Source organism: Grampus griseus, assembly GCF_964374135.1.
Source record: "Grampus griseus genome assembly, chromosome: 15".
Lineage (NCBI taxonomy): Eukaryota > Metazoa > Chordata > Mammalia > Artiodactyla > Delphinidae > Grampus > Grampus griseus.
The window spans coordinates 58,011,815-58,029,489 of record NC_139009.1 but is presented as its reverse complement, the minus strand read 5'-3'; the positions used below and the strand labels follow the sequence as shown (position 1 = coordinate 58,029,489).

Below are 17,675 nucleotides of genomic sequence, written 5' to 3'. Positions count from 1 at the left end.
AGGATATTTTCTCCTTCCTGACCTGGTGTAGGAATCTGATAATACAGATTAGTGAAGGGATAACCCCAGAAAGGGGGATGATTCTTTGGAGAAATTATCTGCTGTTTTGACAATACTTCTTCAAACGAATTCACGGTTTCTTGTTTCTCACATGAAAAAAGAAATCAATTATTTAAGTGGTGCTTGATGTTTTAAGATACTTTATAAACATAGTTTGTGTTCTATTCTTTGTTCCTCTCTTATTCTCTGTGTGCTTCAGTTTTCTCATATATGAAATGGGGATAATAGGATTTACCTCACTAAGGTTGTTTTGGGGATTAAGCCCTTACAATAGTGTCTGACATGCTTAGTGAGCTCTGTATAATGTTTGCTACTATTAACTATTATGATTATGGTGATTGTGGTTTTTATTGTCCTTTCTGATGGGGTTGTGGTGAAAAACAAGCTAACGTTTATTGCATAATGGCTATATGTCAAGTCTTTTCTATATTAATCCACACTACCACGCTATGAAATAGCTGCTAGAACAGATCATTTTACAGGTTAAGGAATTTCCCAGAGCTGCTTAGCTATTAAAAGATAGAATCATGATTTAAACCTAGATCTGACTCTAAAACTTAAGCTTTTCCCACTCCCCTGTTTTTCTATAATTGCATATTTTAGGTATGAAGTTAATAAAAGTATTTTTCCTCCTTGTTCATTTTTCTTCCCATTGGGTAAAATGTCATATATGAATATTGTTCTCTACTGCATGACCTTTCGTTTCATTTCATTTACTAAGATTATATTAAAGGAGATAGACTTTTAGTTGAATACAAATTTCTTATCCTTTGGCTTGTTAATTTTTGTTTTAATGATACAATTTATATTACTTTAGGCAACTTCAGTTCATTTATGCAGAAGGAAATTTTTGAGCAGCCGGAGTCAGTTGTGAACACAATGAGAGGAAGAGTCAACTTTGATGACTATACTGGTAATTACATGTGAATTATGTTATTATTTCAAAGTCTCTCATGGGGGTTGACGTTGACAGCCTTATAGGGTTCATTGTCCTTTGTAGAATAGCTATGGCTGCCAGCCATCAGTGGAGCCCAGTCCTCTTTTAAAAGTCCTTCCGTGTGTGATTCCACTGATATGAGGTGTATCTAGGTTAGTCAGATTTGTAGAGACAGAAGGTAGATTAGTGGTCACCAGGGGCTGGGGAGAGGGGGAAATGGGGAGTTAGTGTTTAACGGGTATAGAGCTTCAGTTTGGGACGATGCCAAAGTTCTGAGATGGGTGATGGTCATGATTGCACAACAATGTGAATGTGCTTAATACCACTGAATTGTACACGTACAAATAGTTAAAACGGTAAATTTTATGTTATGTATATTTTACCACCATAAAAAATAAGGGAATAATAATAATGGTTGCCAGGAGCTGAAGGGACAGGGGAGTGGAGAGTGACTGCTAATGGATACGGGTGTTTTGGAGGTGATGAAAGTCTAAAGTTAGATAGTGGTAATGGTTGCACAACTCTGAAATACTAAACACCACAATCATACACTTTCAAAGGGTGAATTTTATGGTAAGTGACATACCTCTAAAATGGTTATGAAAAATATAAAAAATGCCTAGGAAGTCACATTTGAAAATTGTTGTCAGTTATGGGACTATTAAGGTGATTTTCCTGGAGAAAAAAAAAAAGTCCTTCAGTGTACCATTAAGAACATTTAACTTCTTTTCACTACAAAAATCTTTTATTGGGCACCTACTATGTACCGGGACTGTTCTGAACACTGTGAATTCTCAGAAGAATGGGACCTGGTCCCCTTGTTGGGAAGCTTGCTGTATCTGTTCAGCCTAGGTTTTCTCTCTCAGTTTATAAATGAGTGAAGTGTGAACTTCCCAGAGGTTTTCCAAGTGTTTGTCTAGTGCCTTATGGGATAACCTAACCTGTACCTTCCTGCCTGTTTAAGGTGGGGTGACAGTGCAGCTCTGGTCTTACTTCTGGAAGTTCTCTCTAGACCTTGTGTCACAGGAGTTTCTGCACCTTGGTGGGATGAGCTTGAGATTGACTTTCTGTGGTCATAGGATATCCATGAACTATCGCTAAATCACATTTTTGGAACATTCTTCATGACCAGTTTAATAAGCAGTTTAACAAACAAGCTTTGGGCTAAACTTCTCAGTGTTAGGAATCAGTTTTGGAGAAATTATATCTGGTATGCAACAATCTTTTCCTGAATTTGTGTGTTATACATATAATATTAAGTGCCTTCTCTTTTATGTCACGTCCTGCTAACTGATAGAGAATGATTCTCTGAATAAATGCGGTTTTTGTATACTTTTCTTTTCTGGAGGCATCAGACTCTTTCTCAGCAGGAGAGATTTGTTGAAGGCTGAATTATAAGTTGAACATCTGGTGAACATGGTGTGTGGAGCACCATGCTGAACGTATCAGGGACTGTAGGAAAGTTGTCTCTGCTGCGGTCTCCTCCTTGAGGTTCTTGGAAGGGGGGTGAATACATAATTAACTATTTAAAGAAAGGTAAAATATGATAAATGACATTAGAAACACAGTTTAATGTTGAAATGTTTCAAGTTTAGTGTTCAATTTAGAGGAAGTAGAGAATGAATCTGTTTGTGGACAGGGGGCCAGGGAGGGCTCCATGAAGTAGGCAGGTGGTGCTTTAAAGGATTTGGAAGGTTTAAGTAGGTAAAGATGGATGGGAGCATTGCAGTTGGGTAGAATGCATTTGCTAAGAGGAGATAGTAGAAAACCATCAGAAATTTGTTTGTGAAATAATATGTAGTCCAGTTTGCCTGCCACCTCTAGTACTTGAAGAGGAATAGAGAGCAGTAAGTCTAGGGAAAAAGGTGAGAGGCACTGCCCAGGAGGGCCGTGAATGCATTGTTTAGTGTGAAGGGCACCTCCCTTTGTAGAAATTGCAGAACTGTTAGGAGACTTAGGAGCCAGGGGTGATGGAGCTTTACTGAAGTGACCTGGGTACCAGTCTCCAATGTGCATTGGAGGAGCGAGAGGCCGAGATGCAGTCGCCAGTAAGGATGTTGTCCCATCTGGGGTAAAGCAATGGGGAATGGGAGGGCAGCAGAGGCTGGGAGAGAAACAGGAGCTCCAGAGCAGGACCTGTTATCTGCTGGTGTGGGAGAGGGGGTTGTGGAAGGTGGTTGAAGTGGAAGAACGGGGAGAGTAGCAGTAAATACTGTTATGGTATGGAATGGAAATAAGATTAGGAAAAAGTTTTGTTTTATAAGGGAAAAGAAGGAGATAAACTTTGAAAAGTCATGATTTTAAAAAGCACTTTTATCTATGGTATGTGTCCCTCATAAAAGTTCTATAATATAAACAGGATAGCCGTTATCTTTTTTTGTTGTTAAGATAAGGAATTTGAGGCTCTGTCAGTTTGCGGTCTGGCCAGAGGTCACACTGCCAGTCATTTATGGAGCCAGACTAGCCTCCAGTGTTCAGTGGTGTTCACGCTCCATCCCACCCCTTTCCTCCAGACACTCCTGCTGTAGTAGTGGTCTCCCTTACCAGAAGTAGGAGCCTCTCCAAAGCATCAATTCAGACCATGGGCGACTCCTTCCAGAACTATCCCAAACGCCCCTCGGCCATCAGGGAATTTGCTAGGACTAATTTTAGGGAAACGCTTGTGACCAGCTAATCTCACTGTCTAACCTCCCTGTCCTTCTTGATTATCATCTGAAATATAAGTCTCTCTGATAGTCTGTCTACTTTATACTTAGTCATCTCCAAACTGATGTGCCTTTGCATGACTCCCTACCAAGCCTCTTAATGTTGTTTCCTTTTCCCTCAAGTCTTTTCAATACATGCCGAGGTCTGAGGCGGAGGTACACGAAAAGGAACAGCAAGAATGCCAGTCTGGCTGGGGTGGCCTGGGTGAGAGAAGTGCTAGGAGATTAGGTCAGAGTGAAGCAGGAGGCAGGGCTTGTGGCCGCTTGAAGGCCATGTAAGGAGTTTGGACTTCATTCCAAAGTTACTTGGGAAGCCAGTGAAGCTTTTCGTTGTTTTATTTTCTACTTAACTAGTTTCTTTTTTTTTTTTGCGGTACGCGGGCCTCTCACTGTTGTGGCCTCTCCCACTGTGGAGCACAGGCTCTGGACGCACAGGCTCAGCGGCCATGGCTCACGGGCCCAGCCGCTCCGTGGCATGTGGGATCTTCCCGGACCGGGGCACGAACCCATGTCCCCTGCATCGGCAGGCGGACTCTCAACCACTGCGCCACCAGGGAAGCCCCCATAACTAGTTTCTTAAAATAGAGAAATATAATCAGCCCTCTCAGTATTGAAATTTAAAAGGAATAGCGTAAATTATTCAAAAATATAAAAAGCAAAACATATATGTTGGTTCCATTTTGTAACTAGTTAAGGTAGAAGAAAAGAGTGGAGGAGATAAAGAGCAGGGGCAGAGTAGACAGACCGACGGTGGGTCAGATGGAGAAGGATGCTGCCCACGGGCATGCTCATTGCTCTCATCAGCCAGACGCTGAACTGTCAGGTAGCCACACAGTGCCTTGGACAGTATATTCCCTTGGTAGGTGCTCAGAATATTAGTTGAACAATTGAATGAATGTTGGATGAAAATTTCTCACAGGTAGAAAACTCGCCATGTGTAGAAGGACCCATAGACAAGGCACCCTTAGCAGAACATGTACGTGGCTGTAGAGACAGAAAGAGGACAGACTCATTGGAGGGTTCTGTGATCAGATTTATGTTTTTAAAGAATCCCTCTAAAAGATCATCCTGGCCGTGTGTGGAGAACAGGCTCTGGGAGGTAGAGAATAGAAGTTAGGAGGGTACGGCTCTTGTCCAGGGGAGGGATGTTGGACTTGGCTGATGGTGTTAGAGGTACAGTGTGAAGGTGGGGCTCACAGGACTTGCTTGTGCAGTCGCTGTTGAGCAACCAAGGATGGATGACCCTGCTGTTAGGTGAATGGGGTGGCACTGACTGAGATGGGAAAGACTGAGAGGAGAGTGGTTTATATTGTGTTCAGTGCACTGTTCTGGGCATGTAATGGAGATGAACACAAGCAAGACAATTTTTTTCCCAAGCAGGCTTACTGAGATATAATTAGGTATAATAAAATTGACTGTTCTTAATGTATAATTCAGCGAGTTTTGACCAACTTCCACAACATGGTCATAATCCTGAACAACCTGTACAACAATCAAGAGTTAGCACAGATCCTTCACCGGAAAAATTTCCCCAAGCCCCTTTGTAGTCAGCCCTTTCCCCACCTCCAGCCGCCAGCATCTACCGATCTATTGTCCGTGTCCCTATAGTTCTGCCTTTAAGATACCTTTTAATCTGAAGAGAGGAATGTAAAAATGACCGAACAAGGTAGGATGTGGTAGATACTGTAGTTGTGTAGGTGTATCAGGGGGTGAGGAAGGTTAATTACAAGTTGGGGGTGGCCAGTTAAGTTCGGACTTACTTCGTTTACATTTCAAAACGAGAGAGAACTGTGCTTCCTAAGAGGAATATGAGTGCTTTAAAACAGCAGTGTTGTTTCCCAGATTGGCATTGGCCACTCATGAAAAGCGAATACCTGTTTCATATGGTTCTTTCCTAAATAATTATATCCACAAACTTTTATTTCAGTGAATTTGGGCGGTTTGAAGGATCACATTAAGGAGATCCAGAGGTGTCGGCGTTTGATTCTTATCGCTTGTGGAACAAGTTATCATGCTGGTGTAGCAGTAAGTGGCTTCTTAAAATTTTAGTTGTGTCATTTTGGGTATTAGAAGATATCTGCAGATAAACAGTATCTCCAGTAACACACCATGTAAAACTATTTTTTGTTAAAACATCGTGTTTTGTTTTCATGTTGTGATGGCAAAAATCAGGAAGGTTGGGGAGAGAATTTTAATAGCTACTTGGAATTATTTACCAATGGATCATCTGCTTTAGAAAGGTCCTTAGATATACAGGTAGACCGCCTGCAACTAACTTCATGAAAGGCAAAGAGTGGAAACGTTCTTATGCCATCCTGGCCTTGCAGTTCACAGCGCATGCCTACTTCTGTTAGAGCCGTCACTGGGTTTTGTGTATCATTGTTCACTTGCCCCAGACAGATGGCTGTGTGAACCTCAACAGGATTTTACTAGGTAGGCACATTTCTGCAAAGAAAGGAAGTCTTCTTTCTGATAGACTTTGTTCTTTAAATTGTTATTTTGGAAGCTGAAATTCTGTATCAAAGATGTGTGTTGGTTGTCAATATAGAAGCCTAGGAATTTAACAGTGTTTTAGTCCAATAAATCAGATCCACGTGTAGTTTCCCTTATAAAGAGACAGGCTATGTGCTGTTGATGTCAACTCCTGTAAGTACAGAAAACCCTTACCCACTCAGTTTCTACTTTTAGGATTGATTTCCAAAGTTCATGACAGTAATTTTTTTATTTGCTGGGGCATAAATATTTATTATCTACACTCGTGGGAGCCATTCATTTGAGGAGTGAGTGAAACTAGCTGGTCACTCAACCCTTGCATCTCAATAGGCTTTCTTCTTCTCTAAAGCACCCCCTTCTCCCTCCCCTCCCCACCCCCCGCCCCAAATTACATGGTCCTAAAAAGGAAAATCTGTGCAATTTTGAAGGGAAGAGTTGTTAGAAAGTGATCGTTTTGAGCACTGGGAAAAAAAAAGAATGAATTAAAGACATTAGTGTAAATTAAGGGATTGCCTGATTTAGTGGTGGCTTAGATCTATTATTGAATGAGCCCTCTATTCAGAAATACAAAATTTGACTAAATGTTTCATCCAATGCTAAGCCTGAATTGTGGGGCATAAATTATATATATGCTGTGTTAGAATTCTCTAATTTGAGAAGATGGAAGGGTTTTGTTTTGTTTTGGGGTTTCTGGTGGATGCTGAGACTACTGTAGTTAACAAACAAATACTAGAAATCCTGTGTGGTTTAGCATACAAAATAGTGTCCCTGAATTAATTCTAGCTAGGTTATCTACCCCCTACTCCACCCTCCATTCTATAGAGTTTGAAAGTATTGAGCTTTCTTAAACAAGATTTTTAAAGTATATTGACTTTTTTTGAGAAACAGCATTCTTTATGAATACCTAGTATTTCTGAAATGTTTAATTTTTCATTCACTGTTTATGATACATCTGTTATTATCTCATTTGAAATTCTCAATGATTTGGTATTATATGAATTGTCATTTAAAGACTAGGAATTGGGAAGTTAGAGTTAATATACAAGCTAACTCAGAACAGTGCTTTTTCCACTTCTCAAAACATTTTATACATGCATTTATTTATATATGCATTGATAATTGTCTAAAGAGACTTGTGCTAAAATATTAACAGTGCTTATCTCCTGGGTGGTGGGATTTTGGTTATTTTATTTTTTTATGCTTTAATCTCTGTTGTTTGTATTTTCTGACATTGCATTATGTATCATTTTTATAATCAGAAAAAGTGAAAACTATACATTGAATCTGAGGAAGTCCAGTGAAAAAGAGTATTTGATGTAAAGTGTATGACCAAGTCATCTTTTCTCTGCAGACACGTCAAGTTCTTGAAGAGCTGACTGAGTTGCCTGTTATGGTGGAGCTAGCCAGTGATTTCCTGGATAGAAACACCCCTGTTTTTCGAGATGATGTTTGCTTTTTCATTAGTCAGTCAGGTATGCTAATTTTAAAGACTTAAAGAAAAGGAAAGCCATTCTTTCTAACAACTATAGCATATGTTGGCAAAACTGATATTTAAAGATAAACTGGTTATTGCAGATAACTTGACAAATATAGGTTTATTTTGATGTTATGGAATTCTTAATGAGTTAGTAAAAACACATTTTACCCTCAGAAGAGCTGAATTTTTAAAGACAAAGAAGGAAAGACGATCCTAAGAAGTCGGATCCTATTATTAAAAGTTTTACAAATTTATTCTTTTAAGTACATGTTTTAAATTTTATTTAAAACAAATGAGGGGAAAAGGGAGGGAGCTATGAATTGGGAATTTGGGATTAACAGATACACACTACTATATATAAAATAAACAACAAGGACCTACTGTATAGCACAGGGAACTATACTCAGTTTCTTGTAATAACGTGTAATGGAAAAGAATCTGAAAAAAACATATATGTATAACTGAATCACTTTGATGTACAACTGAAACACTGTAAATCAAGTATACTTCAGTTAAAAAATAATAATAAAACAAATGATATTGTTGAAAGAGTAGTCAGTTTTCTCTTTTTGCATCTAAAAAACAGCATATGTTGACTGCTCTGTGTGTTACTTTTGTCTTCCTTTTTACCCAGGCGAGACAGCAGATACCCTGATGGGTCTTCGGTACTGCAAGGAGAGAGGAGCTTTAACTGTCGGGATCACAAACACGGTTGGCAGTTCCATATCGAGAGAGACAGACTGTGGAGTTCACATCAATGCTGGGCCCGAGATCGGGGTGGCCAGCACAAAGGTAAGTTCTTGACTTAGTTCTCATGTGATTATTTACATAATCATAGTGTTGGTGAAACAGACTAATCTGTATCTTATATTTCATTTCTTAGCACTTATAGAATTCATATTGTTTACTAATCGTAATTATCGTAAGCCTTGAGCGTCAGTAATAGATAAAACACTTGTTGTCCCCCTTCCTCACACTCATCTTAAGGGACAAGCGTATATAATGTAAAGTTTATTTTGCAAACGTCTCTTCTGACTATCCGCATTCAGCACTTATATTCCTCCTGCTGTGTGGGGTGGGATATGTGGTAAGTATAATGCCCCCTCTTAATTAAGTATAGTAGGGAATTAGAAAAATAACAAATCAGAAACACCCAGCTTAAGTCTAATAATTTTTGACATTTTTATTTACAGGTTTGTACTATCCTAATAAATGTGCCAAAATAGACACACTGCCTTTGAAGTTTGTAAAGAGGAGTACACTTTTGGTATGAAATTTGGCTGTTTAAGAAAATAAATTGAGTATGATATGAGAATATCTGTTTCTCTTTAGATATACATCTGTGGAGATTTAAAAGCACCTTCATTTTCATTTTTAAGGCCTAGTGAGACTACTTTCCTCTTTGAAATTGGGATATGCATAAATTTAGTACCAGTAATAAAAATAGGAATCTTAGAAAGTTGTATAAATGCAAACGATGTTCTCCACAAATATGTTACTCTTTATAGTTTCAAAATTTCAGTTTCTTGTCTTTTTCTGCCTAAGTCTAATATTTGTTACTGATTGTTGAATAAGATGCTTAGGTTTTGGTGGATTTGAGTTTAATTAAGGGAAGATGATGTTAACATATACAAACCACATTTGGTTCTTTTTCCATTTAAAGAACCTCATGGGGAATTTTTTTGTGGAAAAGTTATAATTCTTAAGTAAAAACTCTGAGTGAGGTTTTTGTTTCTTGGTTACTTTGATATTGCTAACACTATAATTTACAGAAAACCGAAGCCTGAATTTTCTCCATGTGGTGATTAAAACATGTAAGATATTTGTGCTTGGGTTTCCATTCTCTGCCTGAATGAATAAACAGCTGCCCTCAGCAGCAGCTTGTGGATTCTTGGAACAGTGTCCAGACAGACAGCTTTGATCAGGGATTAGAATCCCAGACCCTTCATTCAAACGCATTTGAAGCAAGGGCTTCAGTGTGGCATGTATGGGATGCAGGATCATACCACTGAATGGAGGCTATTGACTTATCTTTTTATTGAATCTTTCTTGATCTGTGAGCTGCCAGGGGACATGCAGTTTTTTTGATTTCTAATTGTATCATTCATGAAAACTTAAATTTTCCTCAATGTTTTATTATAATATTCAAACATACAGCAGAATTAAAAGAACTTTACATGAGTACCTGTATACCCATCACCTAGATTCTGCCATTAACCTTTTTTCTGCAGCTTTATTGAGGTATGCTTTTCATACCATAGTGTTCACCAATTTTAAGTGTATATGGTTTTAGTAAATTTGGCTGTTTATCACCACAGTCCAATTTTAGAAGACGTAATCACCTGAAAAAGTTCCTTTGTCCCCCTTTCCAGTCAATTCCCACTCCTACCCCTCTGCCTCAGCCTCAGGCAAGTATTGCTTTCTCTTGCTATATTATTTCATTTTCTAGAAATTTCTTATAAATGGAATTGTGTAATACATGTCTTTTGTATCTAGCTTCCTCCATTTAACATGACGTTTTGAGATTTTTTCATGTGTTATTTGTATCAATAGTTTGTTTTTTCTCTGTAAGTCCTTTTCTAAAATCTTTTTGTTTTGAAATAACTGTAGATTTATAGGAAGTTGCAAAGATAGTAGAGAAGTCCATGTACTCTTTACCCAGGTTCTTCCAATGGTTACATCTTGTATAGGAAAAGAAGCATCTTTTTATAGTATATACTGTAATTCTTTAAAAAAATGGCTCCCTGAAAAAATTTAGTAGTATGGCAGCTTAGTCTTAGTTTAAATTTTCTTGGATTCTGAAAAAATTTAGTATTATGGCAGCTTAGTCTTAGTTTAAATTTTCTTGGATTCTAAAGTAATTTTGTTTTCCTTAACTGCTATAGACATTCTGGGCGTGGAGTTATTTAAAAGTTTGGGGGTGTTTAGTTATAGATCATTTCTGAATGGCAAGTATAAGTTTATATGTTAATGGGTGATGAAAGAAATTCTAATTGATCCTGATCCCTGGGCTCCATGATAGGGCTAGCATAAGAATTCTATAATCTTGATGATTAATTCCCAACTTTGCCTGAAAAACTGTCAAGGTTAGAGAGATATTATTAAATTTCTCAGAATGTTTGACCGTAGATAATTTGATATTGCTGTAGAAATCGATGGGTATAACTGTGCAGACTCAGTAATTCTTGTATGTTATTGCAGGTGTTTAGAAGTTCACCACAGTACTGACTTTTGTTGATTTTTTTAAAAAAATAAACCAGTATAACTTTTATTTTTGGCTGAATAAAAAGTAAAACCAAGTTGAAAAGTTCAGAGTCAGCATTGTCCTGGTAAATTCTTTCAAACCTCAGTAATTCTAAATGTGAGGTGTAGCTTATTTTTTTCATAATTGGTTGCCTGGTATGTATTGATGAAATGAAAAACATGAAATTGGAAATTAAGCTGAATGCAATAGAAAAAATATGTGCATTAAAGTTACTCTGTTTAATATTTGCTTTTAAAAACCAGTGCTGAGATGTTTTAAGTCCAAACAAAGAAGCATACTCTGTAGAATAACATTTTTATTTATGGGCTGGAGGAACCAGAATACTCATTATCTGATCATTTTGGATTGGAAACAATTTAGGTATCCCAGGAGTCCACGATACTGGGTCTCTCCCTCTGTCCTGTTAGTATATTTTCTGATTAATTGGTTTATTGAAAAGTAAACTTCAGTAGAAAGAAGTAGACTGGGAAGGACTGGAACTTAGAATACAGGTATGATTGTTAGATTGGAGGCAAGGGACTAAAAATCCACTTTAGTGCTAAGGGGAAAAAAATCCCAGTCTGCCAGTGGAACACATAGGAGGACAGGGACAGGTAGCTGTGGAGGAATGTATGAGCACCTGGTAGCTGGGAGGTGCAGCGAGAGGAAACAGGGAATCTAATTTAACTATTGGGAAGGTAAGGAGCATTAGCAGACTGTGATTTTATTGTACAGGAGGCTCACTATCCACATTATGACAGGAAAATATTCACTCATGACGTGATCCCTTATCCAGAGAAGAGTAGTAGAAATTCAGCATATAATCTATAAAAAAACCCAAGATGAATTATTCATAGCACTGTAGCTGACAATATCACAGTAATCCTAGTGATTAATAATAAAAATGTAAATAAAAACCTCAAATGCCTGGAACATAAAAACGTTTCTTTAAATAACTTGAGTTAGAACCATATCAGAATTGCCATTTAAAAAGACTTATTAGAAAAAATAACTATAATGAACAATATGGGTAAAAATTTAGATAGTGTGGCCAGAGTGATAGAAGTATGTTCATAGCATTAAATGCTTCAAAAAGAAAATGAACTGAGTATTGAACTCAAAAAGGTAGAAGAAGGAAACCCAATGAAGCAGAAGGAGGCAAATAATAGAGAAAAATGGATGAGTGAACAGCAAAATAGAAAGCTTCAGGACCTTTATCTTGGTGGGCCTTAGCTGTTCTTCTGGAACCTTCCTAGGATTTTATCTGTATTACTGCAAAGCAAAAAAGGTGCCCTTAGAATCCTTCTCAACATAATGTTTCACTGTGACAACCAGTAGGTAAGGATTGACTCTATATGAAACGTATTTGCTATCCCTATTCTAGAAGTTCTGTCCAGTTTAGTAAGAAAAATTAAAACAGCAGGAAAGGAGGAAACAAATTCTTATTTGCAATTGATATGATTGACTACCTGTAGAACTTAAGAAAATCAAGTCAGAAACTTCTTAGAATGGATAAAAATTCATGTAAGGTGCTTTATAGAAAACATATATAAAATAGAAGACAGAGTAGTGAAAATCACTGATGCTGAACAGAAAAAAGAAAAGAAGAATGAAAAGAAATGAGGACAGTTTGAGAGACCTCTGCGATAACATCAAGTGTACTAATATTTGCAGTATAGGGGTTCCAGAAGGAGAAGAGAGAGAGAGAAAGGGGCAGAGAACATATCTGAAGACATAATAGCTGAAAACTTCCCTAACTTGGAAAAGAAATAGACATCCAAATCCAGGAGGCCCAGAGAGTCCCATACAGGACTTACCCAAAGAGGAAAACACCAAGACACATTGCGATTAAAATGACAAAAATTAAAGAGAAAGAGAGACTGTTAAAAGCATCAAGGGAAAAGCAAGAGATAACATACAAGGGAACTCCCATAAGGCTGTCAGCTGACCTTTAGCAGAAACCCTGCAGGCCAGAAGGGAGTGGCATGTTTTATTTAAAGCAATGAAAGGGAAAAACCTACACCCAAGAATACTCTAACCCAGGGGTCCCCAACGCCTGGGCTGTGGAATGGTGCTGGGCTGTGGAACGGTGCCAGTCCATGGCCTGTTAGGAACCGGCCGCACAGCAGGAGGTGAGTGGTGGGCAAGTGAGCGAAGATTCATCTGCTGTTCCCATTGCTCCCCATCACTCACATTACTGCCTGAACCATCCCCCCCATCACTTGCATTACCTCCTGAACCCCCCCACCCCTGACCGTGGAAAAATTGTCTTCCACGAAACCGGTCCCTGGTGCCAAAAAGGTTGGGGACCGCTGCTCTAACCAACAAGGCTCTTGTTCAGATTTGTTGGAGAGATCAAAAGCTTTACAGACAAGCAAAGGCTAAAAGAGTTCAGCACCACCAAACCAGCTCTACAAGAAATGTTCAGGAAATTCCTCTAAGCGAAAAAGAAATGACTGCAACTAGAAACATGAAAATTATGAAATGAAAAAGCTCATCCATAAAGGCAAACATACAGTAAAAGTAGGAAGTCATCCACCCACAAAGCTAGTAGAATGGTTAAAGACAAAGCAGTAAAGTCATTTATGTCCACAATAAGCAGTTAAGGGATGCACAATACAGTTAAATGTAAAATATATCAAAAACAGTAATCATGAGAGGAGGAGAGTACAAATGCAGGGTTGTTAACATGCATTTGAAATTAAGAGACTGGCAACTTAAAACAATCACACACACACATATATATACATATTGCTATATAAAAACTTCACGGTAACCACAAACCAAAAATCTATAATAGATATAAACCAAAAAAGGCAAAAGGAATACAGACAACACTAAAGATAGTCGTCAGATCACAAGAGAACAAAACAAGAAAAAAGGAAAAAAAAAAAAAGACCTACAAAACAACCCCCAAACAAGTAATAAAATGGTAATAGCATACATATCATTAATTACCTTAGATGTAAATGGACTCAGTGCTCTAATCAAAAGAGAGAGTGGCTGAATGGATACAAAAGCAAGACCCATATATATGCTGCCTATAAGAGACTCACTTCAGATCTAAAGACACGCACAGACTGAAAATGAGGGAATGAGAAAAGGAATTCCATGCAAATGGAAATCAAAAGAAAGCTGGGGTAACAATACTTATATCAGACAAGATAGATTTTAAAGACTGTTACAAGAGACAAAGGAGGACACTACATAATGACCAAGGGATTAGTCCAAGAAGAAGATTAAACGATTGTAAATATATATGTACCCAGCATTGGAGCACCTAAATACATAAAGCAAATACTAACCGACATAAAGGGAGAAATCAACAGTAACACAATAGTAGTAGGGGACTTTAACACCCCACTTACGTCAGTGGACCAGTCATCCAGACAGAAAATCAACAAGGAAACACTGGCCTTAAATGACACATTACACCAGAGGGACATAATTGATATGTGTAGAGCATTCCATCCCAAAGCAGCAGAGTACACGTTCTTTTTATGTGCACATGGTACATTCTCCAGGATAGATCACATGCTAGGCCACAAAACAAGACTTGGTGAATTTAGGAAAATTAAAATCATATCAAGGGACCTCCCTGGTGACACAGTGGTTAAGGATCTCCCTGCCAATGCAGGGGACACGGGTTGGATCCCTGCTCCGGGAAGATCCCACATGCTGTGGAGCAACTAAGTCCGTGTGCCACAACTACTGAGCCTGTGCTCCAGAGCGTGCAAGCCACACCTACTGAGCCCACGTGCCTAGAGTCTGTGCTCTACAACAAGAGAAGCCACCACAATGAGAAGCCTGCGCACCGCAGCGAAGAGTAGACCCCGCAACTAGAGAAAGCCTGCACACAGCAGCAAAGACCCAACGCAACCAAAAATAAATTAAAAAAGAAATTAAAATCATATCAAGCATCTTTTCTGACCACTATGCTATGAGACTAGAAGTCAACTACAAGGAAAAAACTGCAGAAAACACAAATGAGGAGGCTAAACAACATGGTACTAAACAACCAGTGGATCGCTGAAGAAATCAAAGAGGAAATGAAAAATACCTAGAGAAAAATGCAAACAAAAACATGATGATCCAAAACCTTTGGGATGCAGCAAAAGCAGTTCTAAGTGGGAAGTTTATGGTGATACCTCAGGTATAAGGTATTCCTCAGAATACCTCAGGAAATAAGAAAAAATCTCATATAAATAACCTAACCTTACACCTAAACAAACTGGAGAAAGAAAAAGCCCAAAGTTAGTAGAAGGAAAGAAAGCATAAAGATCAGAGAAGAAATAAAATAGAGACTAAAAAAATAATAGAAGAGATCAATGAAACGAAAAACTGGTTCTTTGAAAAGATAAACAAAATTGATAAACCTTTAGCCAGACTCATCAAGAAAAAAAGAGAGAGGGCACAAATCAGTAAAATCAGAAATGAAAAAGGAGAAGTTACAACCACCATTACAGAAATACAGAAGATCGTAAGAGACTACTACAAACAACTATATGCCAATAAAATGGACAACCTAGAAGAAATGGACAGATTCTTTGAAGATGTATAATCTCCCAAGACTGAGCCAGGAAGAAATAGAAAATTTGGATAGACCAATTATCAGTAATGAAATTGAACCAGTAATTTTAAAATTCCAAGTAAACAAAAATCTAGGACCAGTGGCTTCACAGGTGAATTCTACCAAACATTTAGAAAAGAGTTAACACCTATCCTTGTCAAAATATTCCAAAAAATTGCAGAGGAAGGAACACTGTCAAACTCATTCTGTTAGGCTGACATCAGCCTGATACCAAAACCACACAAAGATATCACAAAGAGAAAACTACAGGCCAGTATCACTGAAAAACAAAGATGCAGAAATCTTCAACAAAATATTAGCAAACCAAACTCAATGATACATGAAAAGGATCATACACCAGGATCAAGTGGGATTTATCCCAGGGATGCAAGAGTTTTTCAGTATCCAGAAGTCAATCATTGTGATACATCACATGAACAAATTGAAGAATAAAAACCAAGTGATCATCTCAATAGATGCAGAAAAAGCTTTTGGCAAAATTCAACATCCATTTATGATAAAAGCTCTCTAGAAAGTGGGCATAGAGAGAACATACCTCAACATAATAAAGGTCATATTATGACAAACCCACAGCTAACATCATACTCGGTGAAAACCTGAGAACATTTCCTCTAAGATCAAGAACAAGACAAGGATGCCTGCTGTCAACACTTTTATTCAACATAGTATTGAAGTCCTAGCCACAGCAATCAGACAAGAGAAAGCAGTAAAAGGACTATAAATTGGAAAGAAAGAAGTAAAACTGTCACTGTTTTTGCAGATGACATGATACTATACATAGAAAATCCTAAAGATGCCACCAGAACTCTACTAGAGCTTTACAGTGAATTCGGTAAAGTTGCAGGATACAAAATTAATATACAGAAACCTGTTGCATTTCTATATACTAACAATGAACTATCAGAAAGAGAAATTAAGGAAATAATTCCATTTACCATCGCTTCAAAAAGAATAAGATGCCTAGGAATAAATATACCTAAGGAGTTACAAGACCTGTACTTTGAAAACTATAAGACACTGATGAAAGAAATTGAAGACAACGCAGATAGAAACATACTGTATTCTTGGATTGGAAGAATTAATATTGTTAAATGAACAAACTATCCAAGGCAATCTACAGATTCAGTGTAATTCCTATCAAAATACCAATGCCATTTTTACAGAACTAGAGCAAGTAATTTTAAAATCTGTATGGAAACACAAAAGGACTCCAATATCCAAAATAATCTTGAGAAAGAAGAACAGAGCTGGAGGAATCATGCTCCCTGACTTCAGACTGTACTACAAAGCTATAGTAGTCAAAACAGTATGGTGGTGGTACAAAAACATACACATAGAATAATGGAACAGAATAGAGAGCCAAGAAATAAACCCATGCACTTATGTTCAATTAATCTATGACAAAGGAAGCAAGAATATACAGTGGAGAAAAGTCAATCTCTTCAATAAGTGGTACTGGGAAAACTGGACAGCTACATGTAAAAGAATGAAATTAGAACGTTCTCTAACACCACGTATAAAACTACACTCAAAGTGGGTTAAAGACCTGAATGTAAGACTGGAAATCATAAAACTTCTAGAAACAAACATAGGCAGAATATTCTTTGACCTAAATCGCCACACTGTATTTTTGGATCCTTCTCCTAGAGTAATGGAAACAAAAGCAAAAATAAACAAATTGGACCTAATTAAACTTAAAAGCTTTTGCACAGCAAAGGAAACCATCAGCAAAACAAAAGACAACCTACTGAATGGGAAAAATATTTGCAAATGATATGACCAATAAGGGGTTAATATTTAAAATATATAAACAACTCATACAACTCAACATCAAATAAACAACTGAAGACCTGAATACAAAATTGGCCGAAGACCCAAATAGACATTTCTCCAAAGAGTACATGTAGATGGCCAGCAAGCACATGAAAAGATGCTCAACATCGCTAATCATCAGAAAAATGCAAATCAAAACCACAACGAGATACCACCTCACACTTATCAGAATGGCTATCACGAAAAAGAACACAAATAACAAATGTTGACAAGGATACGGAGAAAAGAGAACTCTCATACGCTTTTGGTGGGAATGTAAATTGATACAGCCACTGTGGAAAACAGTATGGAGAATTTTCAAAAAACTAAAAATAGAATTATCATATGATCCAGGA

General features: G+C 37.7%; 1 protein-coding gene across 1 annotated transcript in view; it reads left to right on the top strand.

Moving 5' to 3' along the window:
• The window catches only part of GFPT1 (glutamine--fructose-6-phosphate transaminase 1), a 67,180-nt gene that overhangs the window by 41,574 nt on the left and 7,931 nt on the right, over window positions 1–17,675 (top strand). Inside the window, exons 12-15 of the mRNA XM_082672068.1 lie at window positions 878–973; window positions 5,630–5,727; window positions 7,547–7,667; window positions 8,307–8,464. Coding sequence (XP_082528194.1) covers window positions 878–973; window positions 5,630–5,727; window positions 7,547–7,667; window positions 8,307–8,464 — 473 coding nt within the window. The remainder of the gene's footprint in view (window positions 1–877; window positions 974–5,629; window positions 5,728–7,546; window positions 7,668–8,306; window positions 8,465–17,675) is intronic.